We start from the raw sequence: 23,196 nt of genomic DNA on the forward strand, positions 1-23,196 counted from the left end.
ACCATTCAATAAAGTTATAAATTCAACAGTAAGCACAATAAGTTCGATTTGATGAAATATGTAACATTTACGTTTGGTTAGATTGGGTACTTTCTTCTTGTCGCAACATGGAATGCTACCGTGTTCCGTACTGATTGAAAGCAACAACGTCACAACTACACTTATCTACGTGTTTTTAAATTGCTCTTAACAGATGATGTTTCCGGCGTAAGAACATCATTTTGAAACAGGAAGGATTCACATCCAGCATTCCTTCATGTAGGGAAATGTTTAAGAAATTTAATATTCTTCTAGCAGCCTGCAAATTCTTGCTCTTTGCTGTCATTTTTAGAGAACAACAAAAATTTCAAACAAATTCTGATATCCACAATATGTATGTGCAAGACACTTTCAAGTGCTAAACACTAAACTTAGTAAATATCAAAAAGAAGTTTACTATATTGGAATTAAGCTATTCAATACTCTTTCTGCCACTATAAAAAGTCCAAAATACAGTACAAAAAAAGTTTAAGCCAGTAATAAAAGAGAATCTCCTATCTCACTCCTACTCCATAGGATTTACCTCAACAAAAAATTCTCAGCTATTATAACAGTAACAGTGGGTATGCTTTCTTGTATAATTACTTTTGCAGTAAAACCACAGTTGACTGCAAATTATTGTCATAACTTTGTAATTTAAATTTGTATGAGAAACAATTATTGTATTTGTGCTGTGACATGTTTCGCATCCTTGGCTTAGGCCTTTAAAGGATCTATCGAATGTAAATAAATTCTATTTACGGTTCACAAAAATACATTTAAATAGTTAATTCAGCCTTCAGATAAAATGAATACTCAATATAATCCATATTATTTTCTTACTAAATTTAAAGTGGGTATTATGTAAGATTTCATAAAAATGTTATCAATTTAAAGCCTTCAAGGGCAGATAAGATATTTTTACTTTTTATTCTGTGTAAAGAAGATCCAGAAAGAAGAGTAGACTGCCAGTAGTAAAATCACAATCAATGATCTGCGCCTTGCAAAAACACAAGAGTACATGAAAAATGAAGCATTATTACTGTATCAGATAGAACACATAACTTCACTTGCAATACACAATAAAACTTTAAAACTGAAGCTATTCTTTTATTTTTCCAACTGGTAACAAAATGAAGAAAAAATCGCACATACAGTATACATGTACCGCATTTTAAAACACACTAGAGGTAAGACTATAAACAGAATATGAACACTTCTCAACCTTGTATACAGTTTCGTGGCCTAGTTTCCTTCATGGTAAATTCCTTACCAACTCCACATCCATTCCAACTGAACCAAATCCTCCAAACCATCACATGTATGTGAGTCAGAACTTCAGTTCATGTGATTTATAAATGCGTGTGACAGGTGATTTATTTGGACAACCTATTTCATGAGAAATATTAATTTTAAATTCACTGCAGCTTTAATTTATGCTAATTTTAATTCAAAGCAGTTCTACCAATATTTACTATTCACTAAACAAAATCTTATACTCATGACAATTTGTGAGTGTTTATGTCGCATGTTGTGTGCGAGTCAGTTTGTGTACACATTAATGAGAGTCCCCATAGCTGTCTCCATCTTCCTGCTTGTGTACTTATCGCTGAATGGGTGGCATAAGTCCCATGCCACCTGACACAGCACTACTTGGCCCCAGGAGCATCTGAAATTTAAAAAGTGGAAGTCGTTATGATGATATTACTGGTGCTAAATTAAGCATCATTACCCCAAGGAAATAGTCCCCCACACCTGCTACACAGAAGATGGATGAGCCCAGAGTCAGTCTGGACACAGCGTCAAAGACAGAATCTGCTGGAACTAAACCACAGTCCTCCACCCTGCAGCCTAGTCTCTACACTCACTAAGCTATTACAGCTCCAACAAGTGATTTAATTAATTAAAGTAAAAGTCATCACTCTGTGTGTGGTGTTACCTGCTTTTGTTGGTTACGTTGCATTTCTTCAATCTGAGCAAGCTCCACTTCTAATATCAATGGAGCAAAGAGGATAACTGATGAACTGAAGACACACCACGTTATTACTCGACTAAGGCCGTACAATCCTGCGTGAACAAAATTCTTCTTTAAGAAAATATAAATACACAAAAAACGGTCTGTATACTACTGCAATTACAAGTAAATGCTAATTTTTCCACATGTTATTCATAATCCTCTGCAGCAAAAATTATTCAGGATGTGATTTTTCTGGATTCGAACAAAGTGTGGGGTTCTCCAGAAGAAGACTCGAGTATCTGAAGTTTTGTCAGGTATTTCTTCGGGAAACACAAAATTCTTTACAAAAGTACTGAGAATGAAATCTGATATAACCTTTAATTCCAGTAGTGGTGCTACAGAAAACATTGTGTGTTGCATTACGGACTCCCTCTGGAAACATCTCAGTTAGCCCCCACAGTCTCTCTGATAAAGTTTCATCTAAATCCTGGAAACAAAGAATGAAGCCAAAATCAGTGATCACATACTCGCACATATCTCTCTTTTGAATGTGTAGCCACGTGCCCACAGAAACATACAAGCAATCTAGAAGTTTCACTCCCCAGTATTTCCTAAAGGTGTGGTGCTTAATTAAGCACAGTTTATTTAATTCTATTCTATCATTAATGATGATTAAGAATGTTGTCAAGACAGACCTTCAAGTCTCAAAATAAATGATGCAGACCAAATACAAATAGTAAAAATAAAATTTTCTTACATCTGGAAATAATTCACTTTCACATTTAATAAACTAACCAGCCACTTTCACGGAGTACAACCCTTCCTGAGTAGCTAACAGTTCCACACACTCCAGAAACTCCCTATCTTAAGCCACAGCAATCAAGTCCACACCATAGTTCCCAAAGATACATTTTAATATTATCCACCCATCTATGTTAAGCTCTTCTGAATAGTTTCTTAGAAGCTTCCTAATCAAGATTTTTGTACGTATTTCTCATTGCCCCCATGCATGCTATTTGCCCTGACCGACACATCCTCCTTGATTTAATCATCCTAAGAATATTCAGTGAATAGCACAAATTATGAAGCTCCTCACTGTGCAGCTTATTCCAGCCTCTTGTCACGTCATCCTTCCTAGACCCAAATATTCTCCTCACCATCCCGTTCTTAAACACCTCAGTCTGCGTTCCTCTGTGGCCCTTAAAGTTATGGAGCAAGTTTCATGCCCAAAACACGCAAAATCAGTTTTATATTTTTGACGTAAATATTTTAGGGTCAGTGTCATTCGGGAAAAAGTGTAATTGCATTGTTATGTTACCTAGCAAACGTCAATTGTTTACTCGGCATTATTGTTACCAAGGAAACGTCATCTGTTTACTTAGCATTGTTGTTACCTATAAAACATTACATTACATTACCTTAACTAAAAATTACAAACCTAGCAGTGGTAAGAAACCTTATGTGGCATACTGAACACATAATCTTTACAAGTGTAAATGATACTCAAAAAGGGGCTACTACTTCAATAATTATCAGCTGACGTTTCTTGTTAGCTGTACCACACAGAATAAGAAACATCTAGACATATTCTTGGGAGAAGTGAAGGATATCTGTCAAAACAACCAAATTCAAACAAAGGATTTATTAAATCTGAATTAGGTATTTCACTGACAAACCAACCTCCACCATCACTAAATGTATAAGAGACAGAAACTGTGGGGCACAGCATGCATTTTTAGCCAATCTGAATGTCATATATAGTAGACTCGGGAAATTCTCAGTGTAAGCCAAAGCTACAGAACGTTGCAACTGAGGCTGGGAACAGATACTACATCCAGAAGGGGAAAAAGAAAAATGAAAAACTGCCAGTACACCAACATTCTGAGACAGAAAAATCCAGATTTACTATCTGTATGTCACTGGCGGGCCCGCAGTGGCCGCGCGGTCTGAGGCGTGGGCCTTGTGCCGCTTGGTCGCTGGGACCGTGGGTTCAAATTCCACTCAAGCCATGGATGTTTGTCCTCGTTTTTCTGTGCTGTGCTGTCCTGTATACAGGTAGAGGCCTTGCGACGGGCCGATCCCTCATCCAAAGAGTCCTACCAAAATGTCTATAGATCAAGCCAACAAAAAGTTGGGACCCGCAGTGTTCAGGCACTTGAAGAACGGGTCATTCCCAGTATCCCAGTATGTCACTGGCCTTCATATTAATGTAAAATTAATGTGACTCTTGTAGCTAGACAATTAAAATTTAGTTATACTTCATAACACACAGCATGTAATCTTAATGATGTAACTTCTGTACAGGTTCTCTCTTCAAGAATAGATCAAGTGCTGATAATTAGCTTAATAATCTAGTTTGCTCATCTCTTTGCAACTATATAATTATGATCTTCTTATGCACAGTATGAGCAGCATAATCTTCGACAGGAACAATACACATGATGGGGGACTAATTGAAATCAATCAATCATTCTAGAATATAAGTATTGTCCTGGACCCACTGCCATATGCAAAATTAGTGCGACTTACAAATCGCAGTGCGAAAGTAAACAAAGACTACAGAGAATTGAAGGAATCTCAAAAAACTTCCAAGAGCAGAAGGGTTGACATAACCTATATTCCCGTACGTGGCAAACACGCTTGATGAAAGTCATTATAATCGCAACAAGTTTTTATAAATTTATCGTCTTTACACGCTTTCAGGATACATATTACAAAGAAAGTAGAGTGTTACAACATATACGATGACTGTGCGTACCTCATCGTCAATTTCTTCTGGTTCCATTTCTTTATTGCCAGTTGTCGCCAGAGACTTATTGCTCGATGACAAAGATTCGATCCCACTATCAGTATTGTCACCTGGAGCCATAAGAATGATCAAAATTGAGAATTTATGATGTAAGACTCCAGTAATACAACTGGAATATCCTACCCTTGTGCAGAGCAGAACATAGATAACCTACTTCTTTTTTGCATATGGCTCCAGACGGCTTTATGCGCAAGACTTGGGAATAGCGGGAATAATGAACAGCGATTAGCGGAACATCGTAGGTCATTGCTTCAAACCACGTAAATTGTATTAAATTGCAAACAGCAGTGTCCATCGTGATTTTGAGATTCTTACGTAGTTACGCGTTTGCCATGGAAATGTTATTCCACTAATAATAATTTATTATTTAAACGACCGACATAGTAGCACACTTAATCCCTTTTTACAGTCATCTACGATACTACCAGCATGGCCAACATGTGTACTCCAAACACACATTATACCAACATGATTCCAAACATCTGCATGCAGGTAAATGTAATCCACTGCCAATCTGGAATATTTACATATTGGCGAGACTCCAGAAGGGGAAATAATAAATCATTTCATAAAGAAGCGTGTTCATAACACCGGTTATTAGCATTTTGCAACCAATAAAGAATCGTCACTATAATCACGTCTATATTATGAAAATTCGAACTAAAATATGTCTTATAAATATTTAGAAACGGCTACTTTCACAAATACGAAGTTCATTTAACAAGATCAAGCAAAGTAGCCAGTCGTGAACTACGCTGGCTCAACAGATGTGAACAACCGCTAAACGTCATGCTCCGATTTGGCATACACATGCGATTATCAAATACGTTCATTATGACCTTGCATTTCAGCTGGTCTTGATGTTCATTTATCACAGATACAACTAGGATGTTCACAGAACAAATTCTGTACTGGTCAGGCCACATGTGTAGATTATTTCCTTTTTAGGCTTTTCACGTCTTCCGGCTGAAGAGGTCGTGCTGTCATCTAGTGGTTGTCGTACGAACTGCAATTCCGGGCATATAATAATTAGAGAATGGATAAACAGATTTTTATGAAATGTTTCGTGGATATTGTGGTGTTCTTTTATTTCATAGCCTCGATAACACAAATGTGACGGATTCTCAAAGTCGCGTAGTGGGACGATGATGCCATTGTTATCCTCCACGAAGTCGTGAGATGGTACGAACCGCCATCACCCACGACAGAGTATTTATCAAATTGTCCATTAACAATCGGCAAGAAATTATTTCACTGAGGCAACATGTTTCCGCATTATATCCACCATCCTCAGGCCTTCTTAGAAAACGTCTGTTTAAAAATCGATCCATTTCGTACACTGTTTCATATAACTGTTATTTTTCATATTTGTTTGCATTTTTAGTACAATCTTGAATTACTCTGAAGGAGGTTATCACGGCGGTGAGCAAGAAGGCGGTTGTATTCTGAGTTGTATCGCCGAGTAGCCTAGTAGAATTACGTTGAGTTTTGGTACTTTATGAAATTTAGTCCAATGGGAAAATTCGCTGTCAGAATCGAGTGTTTTTTCAGGTTCCGGGGGTTGTTCTTTGGGGCGCTGGACGAGTGCAGTGGCGTGTTCTGTGAGTTCAGCCAGAGTTTGTGTGTCGATCGAAGTGACGCTCCATTGTCATCGATCGTCATTAAAAGATAAAAGTAGTGCATTTTTTCTCCAGAAGAAACGTCTCCTGCAAATGCTTTCGCATTTCTCACGTAACAAAAAAGACATTGTCGAGGGACGAGAGGCGATTGGCGCCTGCGTCTCCTTTCCTCTTGTTGCAAAATCTTTGCTGGCTGCTATTTATGGCGGACGGGGCAAATCACAGCGCCAATTCTCTCCCTCGGCATCCGAGCTTCTGCGTTACTTGCTGAGCCGTTCGTTGTCTGTCTTAAGCCGCCTCGACACAAGTTTCGCTTGGTATTTGCTGTGCTTTGGCCACGGGTCTGCAGAGACCAGAAATGTGTCTTCAGCAGAGCAGCGTCTAACTGTGGGATCACCAGAAGGTGCGTACTCATAAAACACGCACTTACAATATTTAAGTTGCTTAAAAATGTGCGTTCGAATTCTTGTAATTGTGCTAACAACCTCGGACTCTGAAACATCTCTAAACTAACAAAATTTGGCGGTGACGACGTTTCGCTCCTGCAGCCTGCCATTCTGCTTCTATCCTCCGAGGAAGAAGTGCGAATCTCTTCTCATTTCGCACATTCAAAGTTCCACCTTTTTCCTTTTCACTCCTTGACTTTTCTGCATTCTGAGCAGTCAGAACATCAAACGCCATTACTCACACACGTCACTTTGATTCGTGAATATATAATTAACGAAGTGACGAAAAGCGAAATGCTTTTTGCTTTGCTCAGCTCAGTGCCCGGTTGCTATGGCAACAAACGACGCACTCGATGTGATACGAAGCGGCAACGAGATGAGCCGATGTTTTCCGGTAAATTTAGTCCGGGGCGTCACGTGATCCTGGCACCGAACATCTCACAGGAATGCGAAGTGTAACATCAAATTATAACTCAGAAACAAGACTTGAGGCAGGGTCATGATCCCGACTTTCGGCCTACATAGCTTCCAACTCAGTCTCTTCCCAGAAGGTAAGACGGCCGGAGCCTTAAGCTGACCACTCACAGCATAATGTGCCGAGGTTAACAACCTGACTTTCATAAAACAAGGAGTTTCTCACTTAAAACATAATTCTTTAGGCCGAATACTTGTTCCGTTCTTCCCTAAAAGCATGAGACCACGTTCCACACCCAGGCAAAACAGTGAGCAAATTTTTTGTATGTCATCTCGTGGCGCGTCCAACAGATTCGGATGGTAACTGCGAATACACTGCACAGGGTGATTCAAAAATCCCTCTGCGCGCGCACACACGCCCTGCGTGGCACGTGACTTGCGTGCGAAAAGTGACGATCGCCTTCGTTCAATCAGTTACAACCGCAAGTTCGCCACGAGAAATAAGTGTTCTTGCAGATGCACAGGGACTTCAAAGCTAGGTCTTAAGTAGTGGGCACTGAATGCAAAATATCCCTCCAGAACACTCCAGAGAAAATAAATGGGAGTTTCGTTAACCGTCCTTACAAATGTAAGAGAACAAAATCTGTTCAGAACGCAGTCTCCCTCCCGCAAACAGCCTGCACACGCTCACCTCAGCGGCTTGTTCTTTCTCCGGACGAAACTAAGAAAATTATTCGTTTCTGAACTTCAAAGCCCACGTTCTGACGTGCCAAGAATGTTCATCTCCTTGCAATTTCTCCTGAACCTAACGTTGATTTGTCTAGAAAAACCACTCATCAGCTGCCTTCGAATTATTATTTCGGCTTCAAAATAATGTAATATGTAAACACGCGTTTGTTTGGTCGCCCCAAATTTTATTTGGGACTGCTGTTTTGGCAACGCCGAGTGGAGTGTGTTTAAATATAGAATCTGGCAAGGGCAGAGACTCTATTTATTTTCATTCTTCGACCATTTTCAAGTTCAAATGGCACGCTCGTGACAGCTGTCTTCACACTTCACACTTCACCCGCGCCCCGAACTTCACGGTGCTGAAGTAGCAACTGCCGTGAGAATTTACAGGGGCAAGTCTTTCGAGACGAAATGAGTTCGTATCAGCTTCAAATTTCACTTATTTGGAGGGCGACAGATGGTCAGTGGTGGGGAGAGGCTATGACAGCCCACACTTTGGAATTGAAAAACTTTTTTCAAAATCAGATACAAGTGGCTTGTTCTTAACTTAGATCGGACGTTATTTAACGACGCTACATCGACGTCAAATTCTAGTTACTTGGGTGATCACGCGTGAACAGCGGTTACAGAGTAATCCTCAGAATCAAATTCGCGAGTAAGGGTCATTTAGCAGAGGAAAAGGGCGGGGGGGGGGAGGTGCAACAACCCCCTCAAGTCACGAAATGTCACAGACGACCTCGCAAGATGGAGACAAGACAGCCCTTTCAATGTTCAGCCGGCAATGGGAGGATAACATTAATATGCAGAGAGTGAAAGTGTGGTCTGAATTCAATTGATTCAGGGCAGGGTTCACTGGCGGAGGCTCGCAAACACAGCAATTAATCTTGGGTTTCGGAAAAGGGCTGGGACTTTTTGACTAGCTGAGCGACTGTCAGTTTTCTTAGCTCCCGAGTATTTAGACCAAATGGGCCGACGTGAAGCGGACGACTGACCACAAAGACGCGCGGTGTTTCGCCAACTTCAGATTGCAATCAGGACATGTGCAGACTTATTCCTCCACTCCCCCATACACCCCCACCACCTCACGAAGATTTCGTCTTCCATTCTTACAACTCTCTGAGCTCTTTCTTTCGCCCTCCCGAGAGTCTGCCGACTCCCTCCTCCCTCCTAGAACATGCCTCAGGGCGAAACGCCAAATTCCACGCTGATTTAAGCGGAATGCTTGCGTTCCGCTGAACCTCACGAGATCTCTTCTCGTCGTTTTGTGAAGCCTTCTGTACCCAGCGAACAGTCAATATCTTGTTTGTTTGTTTCTTTGTATTGCAGAGAGTGCACGGAGCTTCCCACCTCACACAGATGGCGCTGAGGAGGAGGACTTTGAGGAAGGTCAGTACGTCACAGATGAGCACAGAAGCCCCGCCCCTCCGGACAGCGGTTCCTTCCTTCCTTCCTTCCGGAAGACAATGCTACTTCGATCAAGACTGAGCTTCATGGGACTCTTGTCCAAACACCGTGAAGTTGCCGAGGATTTTCCTAGGCACTCTTAACCAGTCTGAGACCTACGCGTACCTCAAATCAGCTTCTAAATTAGACCGCTGGCAGCTGCAGCCCCTTCGACACCGCTGAGTCCCAACACGCCTAAACTACGAGGCCGGCACATTTCTCAGTTTGTTGACCAGAAAAGCTTCGCACGTGGGCGTCCATCTGCCCCACCCACACCAACGCCGGTCCCAGGTAGCACATGCAAATTATTTCCCAAACAGACAAAAGCAATGCAGTGAATGCAGGTTTTAAAACGGAACTGACTCACGAACAGAAATGCTTACACGCGTACGAATCAGAACAGATGACTTACGTTCGTGTAAAAATACTTTGCCAAAATAAACATCACGCCCCGTGTTTCTCAGTGTTCTGTAGGGAAGTCTGTAAAAGAATGCAACCAGCAAATGGGGCTGGCTGAAACACTCCGACGGCAAAAATAGTTCCTTGACCAGCCAGCGAAACTCGGCTGACGATCAGCCCCGTGGGGATGAGACGTCCTCGGGACTGAAGAGGCTGAGTCACAGGTGTTACCGGCCTCTGACGGCGAGGAACAGAGCGCCATTTGCCATCATCAACAGCGGAACAAGTCACATTGGCGTTTCTCGGACTTTTAGGTTAAAATTAGACATAACTGTCACGAAACGAAGAAAAGACGTCATGTGGAGAAGGTTACGTCTGTAATATTTTCCGGCCCGGCTAATACTGTTCGAAGTATATCCCAGGTATGAACGATCAGCAACGTTCCAAGAACTTTCAAAACATGGAACGTGCGCGCGCATCTCCCTGGTCAATTTCCCCTGCGTCCCGCCCCGGCACATAACAAACAGGCGCAGTCATCACGCGTCGCTAATGATTACTTGACATTTGCAAGTCTGGGGTGCAGGCTCGTTCAATGATTTCGTAGACAAACTTCCCTCAGACACGTTTTTGCCTATGCGAGATTAGTTAGAATTCTAAACAAATGCATTGTCCGATGTAAATTATCCCTATGTATAACACCGCGAAACACACATCCTCAAGGCTTCATTACCATGTGCACAAAAGCCTGCTATTATTCATCACAGACTTTCAGAGTTGAGTCGATGTCTTCATCGTGCTCTTGTGTTGTTTCAGGAGCCCTCGTTGCAGAAACGGGACTTCAGCGAGGCGGAGTTGAAAGGTGAGACTGCTTAACGGGTTGCCGTCAAAAGGTCAACTGGGAGGTCGCTCGCTCACTCACGGCCGTGGGCAAGGCGACAGGCGCTTTGAGCTTGCAAATAAGCGCCAATAACTTTTATTTAAAGGGACGAGATGGACGGGACATGTAGAAGGTGCACATAACGGAGACCGTAAAGGAACATACGACCTGCGATTCCCAGGCACGCACAATATGATAATATTAAAATGGATATTAAATATATAATGACTGGGTACAACTGGCTCAGGATGGCGGACCCGTCATTGGACCCTATCTTGAGCTAGACGAATCTACTGTCGTCCATAGTCTATTTTAATATTATCACCTAACCTTCTTCCCGCATGGATCGCCCCTGGGCGAGATAGAACAATCACATTCTGCTCCATGAAAACCACAGGAGGTCAGTCGTGACACTTGTTTTCATGCCGTACGCAAACCTGCCACGAGGCGACCGGTGGGACGCTGTTCCTGACAGCCGCTGTCTTGAACCTACGCCAAATTACGTCTGCAGCCTTGTCTTTATACTACCTGCCGTACAGACGCGACGGAGAAGTTGCCGCTCCAGCAGGCGGTCACGCCAAGCGGAGGGTCGGCACCCGAAACCGGGACCATAGGCCTGGTGTTTTGGTGTTACTGTTCGGTGCCAAAGGTGTGCACCCTTCGTTAATTACGTATTATAAAGCAGGCAAAACCAAGGCAGTGGGAATCGGGATAAATGTATACAAAATTTTGTTTGAAAACACGAATGGAAGAGATCACTTGGGAGACCCTGGCATACATGACGGGATAATATTAAAACGGATAAACGGAATGTGAAGTCGATTCATCTGGCTCAGCGTAGGCTCCCGTCTCGGGAACGCGTCAATGATCCTCCGGTGTTCATATAAGACAGAGAATTTCCTTGCCAACTGAGCAACGATCAGCTTCTCAAGAAGATTAGTTAGGTGCGGTACCGCTCTCGGGACATGACCTTTGTTTTACTGTATCGTGAGCGAAAAAAGACTGAGAGCCAGTGGTTAGGTTAGTTTTCTTACTTCCTGGAGTGGGGGGATAATTAACGCATGAGAAATTCCTGTAGGAACAAGAAACGAGGAAGCTTTGCAGGTGCAGGCAAAGGGGCGGTGGCGCTGCACGGGGAGGGGGAAGGCGAGTGGGCGGGTATTGATCTTTCTGGTGGCGGAGTTAGAATAAGAAGAAGCAGTCAGTTGGCCATGAGAGGCGTCGCGAGTCGCTCGCCGTCCTGTGCTTGTTGAAAGGTCGTCATTTAACAACCGGACATGCCGCAAGGTAGGGTCACAATTTCCATGGGTTGCACTTGTGCGTGTTTAATCGTTGCTTTGTGCACTTCAGGTAGAAAGCCACGCACATTCGCGCTGTGGTCTTTTTCAGTTGGTAAGTTGCTTAACCAAGGTCACGATCACATGCCTGACTCCACATTTCTATTTATCACTGTAACTAACTCGGTCCTTTGATATCCACGTAAAGCATCGCCCTGTTACATACGCCTGCAGTCCCGAATGCTGGTTTTTCTCAAAGTTTTCAAACTAAAAATTTCGTATCCATTCAAGTTCGCAATCTTGCTGCATGCACCTCGCATCTTTGGCTACTCACATAATTTCCACTGCACGTTCTAAACAAAAGTTCTTCAGTATTTTGAACGACGAGCTGAGGTGCATGTAAGTCGACCGATGTGGATCAAACAATTTAGAGCGCAGATGCTAAATTTAATGGCAATCCGTTAAAAGACTCGAGGGATAAATATAACTTTTCCGACATGCGCAATGCTCGTATTACATACAATTCTGAAGCCACGAGGACCTCGGCGAACAAAAATTCGGCATGGATCAGTGCGCCGATTTTCAGCGTGTAAGAGCCTACGCACTATTTGCGCACAAAATAAATAAAGATTATGAAGTCCTGTCGGGGGTAAGCCTAATTAATATGAAAAATCAATTACAGGCGGACTCTCCCCAGAGGCTTGTAAGCAGTAACGACGTCGCCATATAAAAATGTTCCGCGTTCTTTGAGTGATTCCCTCTGAACCTAGATGGAATTTACGCTTCCGTTTTTTACTATGACGACGTTTCAAAACTCGCAGTTATGGTAACCGCTCACAAACGTCCACGGGTCTTTTCACAACTTAGAGGAATTCAGGCTAATTGCCCCAGTTACTTGACTGGCGAGGCCGTACAACGTTACCCGGGGGTCACACAGTTCTGACTTCATACGAGACTTGACACAAGGGCCTTTCAGAATCAGAACGCGATTGCTTTTAAGAAGTCATCGCCGAAACTGCATCCACGGACTGCCCGCAGTGTTTCTTGTTTTTGCGGGCTGAAACTGAAGGAAGACCCCCGATTCCTCCGCATTACGTAAACGGCTCGCCCTAACGAGCGGGTGACCTCGGTATTTCACGGTCATCCTGTAATTGGATTGGTCGATGTACTAGGGTTTCTTGTCAATGTCCTCGGTCACGGTGAAGGGTGGGAAGCCGGGATGGGGGGGGGGGGGGCGTGAGGGTAGATTTCAAAGAGACCAGGGTCTGGAGGAAGTTGCGAGAGAAATCGGTACTTATCAAAATCCCTTTAGTACATTTTAAATTATTCCGCGTGACTGACCGTAGATAAATTACAACACAAAACTGAACTAACCGACGTAACATTGTTCAGACGCGCAACAAATGAGAGCAGCGAAGCCTCGCCCTATTTTCTGCTATCACTGACGATTTACGGGTACCGAGTTCTAGTCTCGACTGGCTACCGTAAGTTACTCCGATGACTACGGGCCTGTGTCCGTCGTCAGTTGCTCCAAACGCATTCTGACATCGAACTGCATCGAGCAAGTCCGCGAGAACCTGATAGTCGCTCAGTTGGTTACCAAATTCCCCGAAGGTTCGCCACACTGATAATCAAAATGACAACAACCGACTGGATTCGGCTTGCCCAGGATGGGGTTCCGTAGAGGCAGCGAACTCAGTGACTATCAGCTTCTCCAAGGAGTTATACTGGACCCCATCTCACACTTCCAAGAGATCCGAATTAGCGCGGTCTTGAACTGCGTCGTGAAACAAAGTCGATAATTGCTCAAAATGGCTCTGAAAACCGCAGCAAGATCGATGAAACCTCCACGCAAGGCCCGTCTTTTCTCGGTCATATCAGTCAAGATAACAAATCTTCTGCCCTCCTCCCCCTCCCAACTTCTGCACGCAACGTTTCGCGTCAGCAAGACTCAGGCAGGGCGCGCTTTAAATCTGGGGTCATGAGTTCGGACCCCACTCAGAGCGAGTCTTCTGTTGTTCTGGCGGAACAAGAGTCCGAGTGAACCCGTCAATCAAGGAACTAAAGTTCCTGCCACAGAGACATGTTGCTACTGACCTTGAAATGCAATTTAAAATTTAATCTGACGGACAACCTCAAAAGGCTTCTGTTCCGATCGTCAAGAAATCAATACATGGATGTCCAAATCATATCCACATACATGAACCTATCCTTCCTTCCGTCACACATTCTCCTGAATGATCTTTCAACAACAGTAGTCTAGAAAAAGTACTGCTTTTTTTGATATTACAAAAATAAAATTATCAAGATGGATCTTAATGAAACAGAGCATGTGAAAATGTGGATGAAATTAATCTACCTCAGGACAGGGTCCAGGATCTTGCGAATACAGAAATAATGTTTTGCATTTCATAAAAGGCTGGGCGACCATCAGCTTCTGAAGGGCAATTCGGCTCCACACAGTTAGTTAGGTTAGGTTAAATTGTTATCTACCGACCCACTGAAGCGATACGACGCGACTTTGAATTCACCGCGTTTTTGTAATTCTGTTGCAGACCTGAGGACAGCGTTTGGGCTGCTGGACAGAAACAGAGATGGCAGGGTGACAGCGAGCGAACTGCAGTTCATGCTGCAGAACCTCGGAATCCAAGTCAGAGACGAACTCATAAAAGACCTCATCAATGAGGCGAGCCATTCAGGTGAGGCCCTGCGGCCCGGTCCAGACCAGAACTGACTCTGAGCCATTTAGACGTTTCACGGGACTTTGGGAAAAAGATCCAGCTTGCACGGCATGACAAAGGGGAGCGGAGAGACAGCCGTGCCCCGAGCAATATTTGAGATCAGTCCCCATGCACTTCAAGAAAAGTTTTTCCACTGGCACTCTCTTTGTGTCTTGTATTCATTGAAATTCTGTTTAAAATGAACAGAATTTGACAGGAGGTACTACTAATTACGTGACATTCGTGCGACAGGTAATGGGCTGATTGACGAAACGGAGTTTCTGCAGTGGGTGGGCCGAATCCAAGCCCTGAGCCAGGACACCAGCGCTGACGACGCAGATGACATCACGAAGGACCTCATAGCTGCCTTTCGCGTGTTTGATCGCGACTGCAATGGATACATAACGAAGGTATAATACGGCTGGATGTTCTGTGAAGGGTGCCACGTGTTAACCGTTTTGGGGCTTCATTCTAGGTGCAATCCCCCCTTCTCACCATCTTTGTCAGTCTTACAGCAGAGGACGATCGATACAAAAATATGATAACAAGACGGCAAAGAGGAAAATGAAGAAGAAAGCCGACAGAAGGACAAAGGCTCGCCTGCAGATATTCATACGCTGGGAAAAGCGATTTTGGCGATTTGCATCACAGACTGAATACGATTTCTGACACATTCTTCACAGGGAAGAACCTATCATAATGAAGAGAGTACCACGAAGTTCATGTACAGAAACTACACCCACTATATTGCAATATTATAAATTCTGAATTTATTTTAAAATTGCCGAATAAATTTAAATAAACAATATTCAGCTGAAATAGCAGATCCCCACATCACAAACAGCGCTTGTCAGTGACACCTGTTGTCATTTCAGGATGAACTGAAGACGGCTATGGACATGATCGGAGAAAGCGTGACGGACGTGCAGCTGAACGAACTGCTGGCAATAGCCGACATTGACCACGACGGAAAGATAAATTATGAAGGTTAGTAGAGTGAAATTTTCAAATAGGTTTCAAATGGCACTATTTTATTCCTCGGAACCAGAGAATGACGCATCACGCGTCAGAACTTCGGCCTGAATATTTATTGATGTAGTCAACATTCATAAAAATGCAAAAGGTAACTAAATCATTACTTGCGTGAACACCGTGCAGACACACGATTGCGAAACGAACGCGAAACAAAATGTTCCGTAATATGCTGAAAAAACCTGGCGCGGGAGTAAATTCTTTGACGAGAGACCGCAATGGCAGGTTTCAGATCCACAAATCACAATCCTGAAATCCATAATTTCCTCTTATCTTGCAGAATAAAATAATGTGGAATATAGGAGGACCATTGTTCTGTTCCAGAATTTGCGAGATTGCTCTTATAGACCGCGGCGCGGCCGACACGGTGCCGAGCGGTGCGATACCACAGAAATGTTGAAAATTAATGTTGTGACAAAGTAAATTTCAGTGTCCTCATGTTTGTAGGAAACAGAAACATGCATGTTTCGTCATTTGTAATATATGTTTGTGACACGGTAAGTTATTTTTTGTACCAATATTGGACCTTTTTATGTATTTTCTAATAAGTTTGTTGCATAGCTACAATACATGAAGTCATGTAGAATATGTGATGAAACAGGCCTTAAAGTGGTGACAAAAGCAGGCCACAAGAGTAAAACCGGTCCAATGTTTTATTGGGGACGTCTTTCATTTATGAAAAGACATTTACATGAATTTTTAATGTAGCCGTTCATCGTTGCTCTGTGTTAAGTTTTAATTTTTATAAGTTGTGATTAATAAATGCCTTGGTGCAAATTACGTGCCCCTCAACTTCATTTGCCGTGATGACAGTATACGTCAGTAATCACTTGTCTTAATTAATCTTAAATGCTACATCGAGACTAATTCTTTTTACAGGCACTAACAGACGCTATGGTAGCTGAACCTGTAGGTTCAGTGCTGCCAATACCAAATCGCACCAATGAAAACAATCCTCAGCTGGATTCTTTCATCCCCCATTCTCACAACCTATCTCTGTAAGATTCATATTAATGTTATCCTCACCACTCCTTTTCAGTCTAATCAGCAGGCATTTCCTCCCCAGAATTCTGCAGGCTCACGTACCATCCTACATAAATAACGTATCTCCACTCACCAGTCACTCTTGAAGCGACTTCAAATCCACGGCGCAGCTGACGCCCGACAATGCGGACGCTCGTATCCTGACAGCCTATATTTACTAGCCATTTCATGAGTCTTCTATATTAGATGACCACAAACAGCGTAGTGCAGGAGACGCCTGAAACCAAAGTAGACGAAGTGTTTGGTTAACAGAGTCAACGACACGGGAAGTAACAGGAGGGCGCGAAAAACTGCGCGATGAGGAGCTTCAGACCTCCTCGCCAAATATTATTAAGGTTATCAAATCAAATAGGATAAGACGGGTGAGGCAAGTCGGTGATGCGCACACAAAACCTGTAAGGAAGAGGCTACTTGGGAGACCAAGTCATAGGTGGAAAGATAATGTCAAAAGAGGAGAGGGTACGAGTGCAGGATCTTGCAAACGTGGGAATAAACTTTCAAGCCCCAAACAACGTACAGAATTTATTGACCAGCTTCTCGAGAAACTCTCTGCTCCGCTGAGGGCCATTTAGCTGATACAGTGAAGCCATCTTTATACGGGCCCAGGGACAAAATACAACATCTTAACCGAGAACTAGGGCAGTATTCGATAATTAAAGTGCATAAGTCATACATCACCAAATGACAGGACGACTCTTTCACCTGCCCGGAGGCCGCGAGGAAAATGAGAAGAAACTCGGTAAAGACGGCCGGTCTCTGGCAAACGGTTCAAACCAAAAACTTTCAAATATGAAACAGGACTGCAAAACACTTGACCATAATGTATGGTGACATGTAATTAACGAAGCTTCAATGTTTTTTTAAAATTAATTTCAGTTATAATATAACTTCACCACAGATAACATGCAGTACAGTACTTTTGGTTGCCATCTTTGGTTTCAAAACAGATGAGTTGCAGGGAACACCTTAAATACCACAGAGACAGCCAATGCAGTGTTTGTAACGAGTAATATTCACTACAAACATTTTATTTCTGGCTCTCCAGATATGAGGATCAGGCTTCTTATTTATTTGTGGTTTCTTTAACAGTGCTGTTCAATAACAGAATGAATAATGAATTTGAAATAATGTGGAATGAAGTGGTCATGACTTAATTTATGGTACAATCCTGGCATGTCCCTGGTGGGGCTGAGGAAAGCCACAATAACCCATCGGGATAGTTGGACTCTGGGCAAAGATTTAAACTTGGGAGCTACTGCATATGAAACAGCGTGCCAACAACTCTGTCTGCTAGGACAACACAACCAGACTCTACGGTGCAAAAATAAATACGCCGATCCAAACGCTGGACAGACCCGGTTTCCTATGCAACGGGTATCACAGACTCTTTTCCTAGCTGAAGTGTGAAACTAACCATCTAATTCCATCTCGTGCTAAGGCTAAGAATGTATACCTCCATTCTCCCACAACTCATAATTAAAGTCTTGGGTCCTATCACTAAACAAACACACCCCATTCACTTAGGACCCGATGTTCGGAGCGCATTTATTATGCGGATCTGGCTATTACGCAGCCAAACAACACGCGCCTTTGGACCTCATAAGTCACTTCCTTAATGCAGCAACAGCAGCAGTTGAAAACTTTTACAGGAAGTGTCTATATACAACTTCAATCCCGGACTATCTCGTCCCTGAATGCCAGTGACGTTACGGCCTTCTGGTGACCATTGTACTCCCTCTCCACCACCCCGGTTTCCACATTCCAGAGGCGGGCCACTCCGTCAGACGAAGCTGCGTGCGAATAAGTACAACGTAACAATTAGTAGTTTTTAATGCAGTAAACCAAATGTAAAGCAGAACACAATACTGCAAGTAATATTACCTGTAAGGATGTATTGCGAGTCTGCGCTGAAAGCCGCGTCCCACACCCAGCGCTGAGCCTCGTGCTTCAGCTCCTGCAGCAACGTAAAATCTGACGTCTTCCATACGCGAGCCGTCTGATCAGCAGATGTAGTTACAAGCAAACTGCGAAAGCATAATGAAATTAAACGTGACTTCATACTCGAAGCTGCTAGTCAAATATTTCCCTACCTCTTATGGAATCTAAAAGGTCCTACCCATCTTCACTAGCTCTCGCAACCAAAACACATCCAAAGCCAGAAGAAGCCCTGATAAAGCTTCAAATTTAATTTTCCCCATCCTCATGAGGATAATAATTTTATTGAAAGCAATTAAGAAACTATAACAGAATGGTCCAAAATGTTGCAGTCTGGGATGTTACAAAGAACTATACTCTTCAGAGGAAGTCTAAAAGTGAAAAACCATTTCAAATGTGACTTGGCCCCACAAAACAGCAATCACCGAGTTACACGTTCAAGAGAATAACGGCCTGAAGCAATACAATTTTAATTTCTGATGTCTCAATATAATGTCCAGGTAAGCCGATTCAGCTATCGGACACAGAGAAAGGTACAGGAGAAATCAGCCATCCATCACAAGACACAATGTAAACCTTGAGGCCTTCGCGGCAATGTGAATATCACCGAGCTTCTGACCATGTGACACGTACAGCCAAAATACTCCACTGTATTCACTCGCATGCACACACGCGGAGTTACTTACGTTGAATCTGGACTGAACTTGCACTTCAGAGCACATCGCTGGTGAGCCTCGATTTTGTGTTTGGGGTTGAGTTTGGTGGGTTCCTCTGCGACCCCTCCTGTAAGGCTCCAGATATAACAGTGTCCACGATTGTTCACGGCTGCCATGTATGACCCTTCGGGATCCATCGCTATGTCCTGGATGGATGCCTCAGCCTCAGGTATCTTGGTAATTAAAACAAATACAGAATCAAAGACCACAAAAATATTCTGGGTGTTTCTGAACATGAATATCAAAAAGATGCTGCAAACACCTTTGCTTTGTAGGATGCGAGTTCTCACGGCTGAGAGTATGAAGATGGCCGTCTCCTCAGCTGTAGCGCCGAGCTGTCTGGTTGAAGATCGCCGGTGTTTCAGAGCTCCTGCTGCCTCCAACACAGGGTGATCATGGAGGTGATCGCTCTGATTGCGGAGGAAGAAAGGACCTCTGAAACGCCGGTGAACTTCAACCAGACAGCACGGCGCTACAACCCACACGACAACTACCTTCACTTTCTCTTGCAAAGTAAGATTATGAATCCAAGCAAACCATAACACAAAGAATACAACTTATTAATAATTTCAGTCAAATTTCTGCTGTTTCAATGCAGATGTCAGTCAGGTAAACAGATATGATTTCAATGCTGTACACAATCAAATCACAGGCGCACTTAATTCTATATGTCCCTTCCAATAAAGCTTTCAAATTTTTAGTGCTATAAACACGCAACAGTTTTCTGCTGTCTTGAAACTCCTACAGGAGGCACACGGTTATTCATTGTGTGCTTGAAACTGCAAGTCATATGAACATCAGACAAGTCCAAACTTCATTATTCTTCTGTCTTTTACTGAATGTATAACAAAGTTCCAACATTTGCTGTGTAATTTCAGTAAAAGTCTTTGAACCTGCTCCAAAGGCTTTGAAGCAGAGGATTAATGATGTAGTGAGGATATGTAACGTCTGAAGTAATGTGTACAAACGGAAATGAAAGATGAAATGGCAGCGGTGAAAGAGAAGATGGTCTTTGTTTATTTCAAGGAATCACCATAGCACATGTTCACGTACCCATAATTCTTGACTGTGCTGTCCCACGCAAACTGGTCTAAAGATATGTTCGTATGAATGAAAATAAACAGAACTTTTGTTAGAACAGAATACTCCTTTGGTAAGATACTGACAGTATCTAAATAACTTCTTACCAGCTGTTCATTGTGATCTGTCTTGAGATCCCACAAATGAATTACACCACTCTGATCACCCACAACCAGTTCCGCTTGGTTTGGATGCAAACACACGCAGTTAACTGGTGCCGACACCTGGAAAATGCGCTGGCACTGTAAGTTCCTTGACCTATATGATAAACAAGAGAAAACAACAATGTGTATGTTTTCAGTGAGCAAAAAGCATGTGGAAGACTTTTTGATACTTAAAATTTAAAAAAAAACTTCTTCTGTGACATTTCAGGTTCTTCTGCTGACGAGCACAGAGATGGCTGTCTCCTGCGATGTTGCACCATGTAGTCTGATAGATATTAACTGATATTTCAGAGGAGCTTACTGCCTCCATCATCAGTATAAACAACTACTACCAGACCACATGGTGCAACCTCCCAGAAGACAGCCATTCTCACCTAGTGCTGCAAGGATATTTAAATGTAGAAAGCTACGATGGGCTGGCCATGCAGCTAAGACAAAGAATTCATAAAACAATTAATAGTAGGGAAACTTCTTGGGCAGCCAGAATAATAAGAGATGGAAGGATATCTTTAGATGGATCTTAGGGAGATACATTGTGAGGTGAGAGGTGGACAGAACTGCTGCATTATCTTAAGCTCCACCAAGGTGACTTGCAACACAGTACCTGAGGTCCCAGATCCTTGCACTGCAATCCTCTCCTCCTGTGTACATCCATTTCCCCTCCTCCTGAAAGCCAACCCCTGTCACATTTTTAGATACTCCTTCATAGTTGATAACAGGGTTTGGGTTGCTCGAACTAAGGTCATACATACGAATATGCTGGTACCCTGTAAAAAGCAAATGACTATAAGTAATGCTGGCAACTTCTGCGTACAAAAAGGAAGTCATGACATTCAGTAAACTGAACACGTCATAAAAAATGAAAATGTTTGAAGGGTAGATGATTTAGAATTACAGACAAAATTCAAACACCTATGTGAAATGTATGTAACACAACTGATGAAGAAAGGCACAGTTAAATAAAGGAATATAGAAAACACCCATCACCAAAATCCTTCTGATATTTCTTGATTCAAACAATTTAAAATTACATCACAATAATGGAGAATGAGAAAATCAAGCATTCAGTGATGTCAAAATAAAAAATTAACATTGCTACCAACAAATAGCAGTCTTCCCATATAAAATAATATTTAAAAGTTCTCTACCTGCAGCAGCAATAAGCTGTTTGTCTGGTGTAATATCCAAAGCATTCACTTGCTACACTTGTGTCAAGGAATTGCACCAACATGGTGTGACAGGTTTATTGACAAATTGATTCTGCAAGTCTATCAGATGTTACAATTCAAAGTAACTTCATTATCATTTCAAACAAAAGACATAACACTTTTTATAATTATTTCTGCATTTATATATTACTTCAGTAATTTATGTTGATGCTTCATGTTTAATAAGAAGGTACTGTATGTGTTCTAAGGATTGTCTATTATTCACTCATGGTAAAAAGATGAGTTCCACTCCCACTCACAAACATATATACATACAAACTACAAACACACATTGCCCTGGCCTGCAGCTATGAGTTTAGCAGCAGAAATGCTGGTCAGACAGTGACAGGTTCAATTCTACAATTCCTTTCTGGCAACATCATTTTTAGCTTCTCTCATAATCACAACAAAGTTAATGGGATTCCCCTTCACAGTTTTTTTGTCACATCACTATGGTTTTACTTCTCCATACACCACCAAGTCTACACATTTCTTAGTGAAAGTTTCTTCTGGTGGGGGGGGAGGAGGATCACTGTAAAAGTTTTGTTTACGTTTCTTATTCTTTGCAGCTTTATTAAATTTCCTTATTCAACCATCCTTCTGGAAGGCTTCATTTGTTCTTCCAGACTGAGAACAATGAATCAATTAAAATGCTATTCTAGGTAATTCAATTCAAATCCTTCCCGATTCCTTTGCACTGCAGTGATGTGGCATTCTAGAACAGAACCCTATTTTGGCTGAAGGCTAAAATAAGAGTACGACTTTGATATTAGGATATTTCCTTTCAAATCCCCTCTTGCAGGAAAAAATCCCAGGCAATAGTACGACATCAGGTATACATTAAAAGACGCTTAAAAGGATACAGAATCGGTGTGTTGTGCCGTTCGTTGACAAACTCCAGTATGAGCTTGCCACAACTTAATTGTGTGGTCATACCCACCGGTGACCAAAATAACCTGATCGCTGTTCCCTTGGACATCACCACTCATACTTGGGCTATTACAAGAAAACAAGTCACTTACAACCATGTCAGATGATGCAAAAAACAGAGACGTGCACTTTAATAGCAACACTTCTTTCAGACTACCTCGCTTTACGACACGTTCTCAATACTTGCTGTCATTACTATGATCCCACCAGCTACAAACATCGCCATCTTCATTAGCTCTCTTTAACTATTCTACCTTCCAGAGTGACCAACATCTTTTCTCTGAAAACTTTAAATTCTTCCAACAATTATTTCCTAAAAATGAATTTCAAATTTACATAAACTCTTATTTTGTTAACATTTCAAGTTAAAGGAAAATTG

The 23,196-nt window shown here is 42.4% G+C and overlaps 3 protein-coding genes across 11 annotated transcripts; 1 reads left to right on the plus strand and 2 right to left on the minus strand.

Moving 5' to 3' along the window:
* Nucleotides 1-1,107: 1,107 nt before the first annotated feature.
* On the minus strand, nt 1,108-9,895 carry mge (translocase of outer mitochondrial membrane 22 homolog mge). 2 transcript variants are annotated; one of them, XM_087348948.1, is made up of 4 exons: nt 9,848-9,895; nt 2,351-2,462; nt 1,958-2,085; nt 1,108-1,687 (listed from the first exon to the last, which is right to left on the minus strand). In XM_087348948.1, the coding sequence occupies exons 1-4, from the start codon at nt 9,878-9,880 to the stop codon at nt 1,622-1,624; spliced, it is 339 nt and encodes a 112-aa protein (XP_087205074.1). In that variant the 5' UTR covers nt 9,881-9,895; the 3' UTR covers nt 1,108-1,621. The 2 variants fall into 2 exon arrangements, with proteins under 2 accessions (XP_087205074.1, XP_021941891.1); XM_022086199.2 differs by lacking the exon at nt 9,848-9,895 and adding an exon at nt 4,734-4,977.
* On the plus strand, nt 6,482-18,850 carry Eip63F-1 (Ecdysone-induced protein 63F 1). Of its 5 annotated transcripts, none has more exons than XM_022086196.2 (7): nt 6,663-6,806; nt 9,319-9,378; nt 10,648-10,693; nt 14,544-14,687; nt 14,961-15,118; nt 15,584-15,695; nt 16,620-18,850. In XM_022086196.2, exons 2-7 carry the CDS (start codon nt 9,349-9,351, stop codon nt 16,643-16,645), a joined length of 516 nt encoding a protein of 171 aa, XP_021941888.1. In that variant the 5' UTR covers nt 6,663-6,806; nt 9,319-9,348; the 3' UTR covers nt 16,646-18,850. The 5 variants fall into 5 exon arrangements, with proteins under 5 accessions (XP_087205071.1, XP_021941888.1, XP_087205072.1 ...); XM_087348946.1 differs by lacking the exon at nt 16,620-18,850 and adding an exon at nt 16,021-16,520; XM_022086197.2 differs by lacking the exon at nt 16,620-18,850 and adding an exon at nt 16,065-16,520.
* On the minus strand, nt 15,719-23,081 carry Lst8 (MTOR associated protein, LST8). 4 transcript variants are annotated; one of them, XR_015535200.1, is made up of 8 exons: nt 22,751-23,056; nt 21,828-21,879; nt 21,284-21,446; nt 20,623-20,773; nt 19,406-19,608; nt 18,666-18,808; nt 16,858-17,001; nt 15,719-15,989 (listed from the first exon to the last, which is right to left on the minus strand). XR_015535200.1 is itself a non-coding variant. In XM_022086192.2 (8 exons), the coding sequence occupies exons 2-8, from the start codon at nt 22,874-22,876 to the stop codon at nt 18,453-18,455; spliced, it is 960 nt and encodes a 319-aa protein (XP_021941884.1). In that variant the 5' UTR covers nt 22,877-22,883; nt 22,975-23,081; the 3' UTR covers nt 17,292-18,452. The 4 variants fall into 4 exon arrangements, 3 of the variants coding, with proteins under 3 accessions (XP_087205070.1, XP_021941884.1, XP_021941883.1); XM_022086192.2 differs by lacking the exons at nt 15,719-15,989; nt 16,858-17,001 and adding an exon at nt 17,292-18,574 and having other exon boundaries at nt 22,751-22,883; nt 22,975-23,081; XM_087348944.1 differs by lacking the exon at nt 15,719-15,989 and having other exon boundaries at nt 16,376-17,001.
* Between the last annotated feature and the right edge of the window lie 115 nt (nt 23,082-23,196).

Source organism: Zootermopsis nevadensis, unplaced genomic scaffold (assembly GCF_977971745.1).
Source record: "Zootermopsis nevadensis isolate Lab colony 2312 unplaced genomic scaffold, Znev_1.0 Znev_ptg000015l, whole genome shotgun sequence".
Lineage (NCBI taxonomy): Eukaryota > Metazoa > Arthropoda > Insecta > Blattodea > Termopsidae > Zootermopsis > Zootermopsis nevadensis.

Excerpts from the sequence above, each read along its gene's own strand:
- mge (XM_022086199.2), bottom strand. The coding sequence starts at position 4,844 with ATGGCTCCAGGTGACAATACTGATAGTGGGATCGAATCTTTGTCATCG. Across the intron at positions 2,463-4,733 it reads CAGAAGAAATTGACGATGAG|GATTTAGATGAAACTTTATC; the intron begins GTACGCACAGTC and ends CTTTGTTTCCAG. Across the intron at positions 2,086-2,350 it reads CACCACTACTGGAATTAAAG|GATTGTACGGCCTTAGTCGA; the intron begins GTTATATCAGAT and ends TTGTTCACGCAG.
- Eip63F-1 (XM_087348945.1), top strand. The coding sequence starts at position 6,497 with ATGCTTTCGCATTTCTCACGTAACAAAAAAGACATTGTCGAGGGACGA. Across the intron at positions 6,807-9,318 it reads AACTGTGGGATCACCAGAAG|AGAGTGCACGGAGCTTCCCA; the intron begins GTGCGTACTCAT and ends TTTGTATTGCAG. Across the intron at positions 10,694-14,543 it reads CAGCGAGGCGGAGTTGAAAG|ACCTGAGGACAGCGTTTGGG; the intron begins GTGAGACTGCTT and ends ATTCTGTTGCAG.
- Lst8 (XM_022086191.2), bottom strand. The coding sequence starts at position 22,915 with ATGGTTGTAAGTGACTTGTTTTCTTGTAATAGCCCAAGTATGAGTGGT. Across the intron at positions 20,774-21,283 it reads GCAAGGATCTGGGACCTCAG|GTCAAGGAACTTACAGTGCC; the intron begins GTACTGTGTTGC and ends TTTATCATATAG. Across the intron at positions 19,609-20,622 it reads CAGATCACAATGAACAGCTG|ATACCTGAGGCTGAGGCATC; the intron begins GTAAGAAGTTAT and ends TTAATTACCAAG.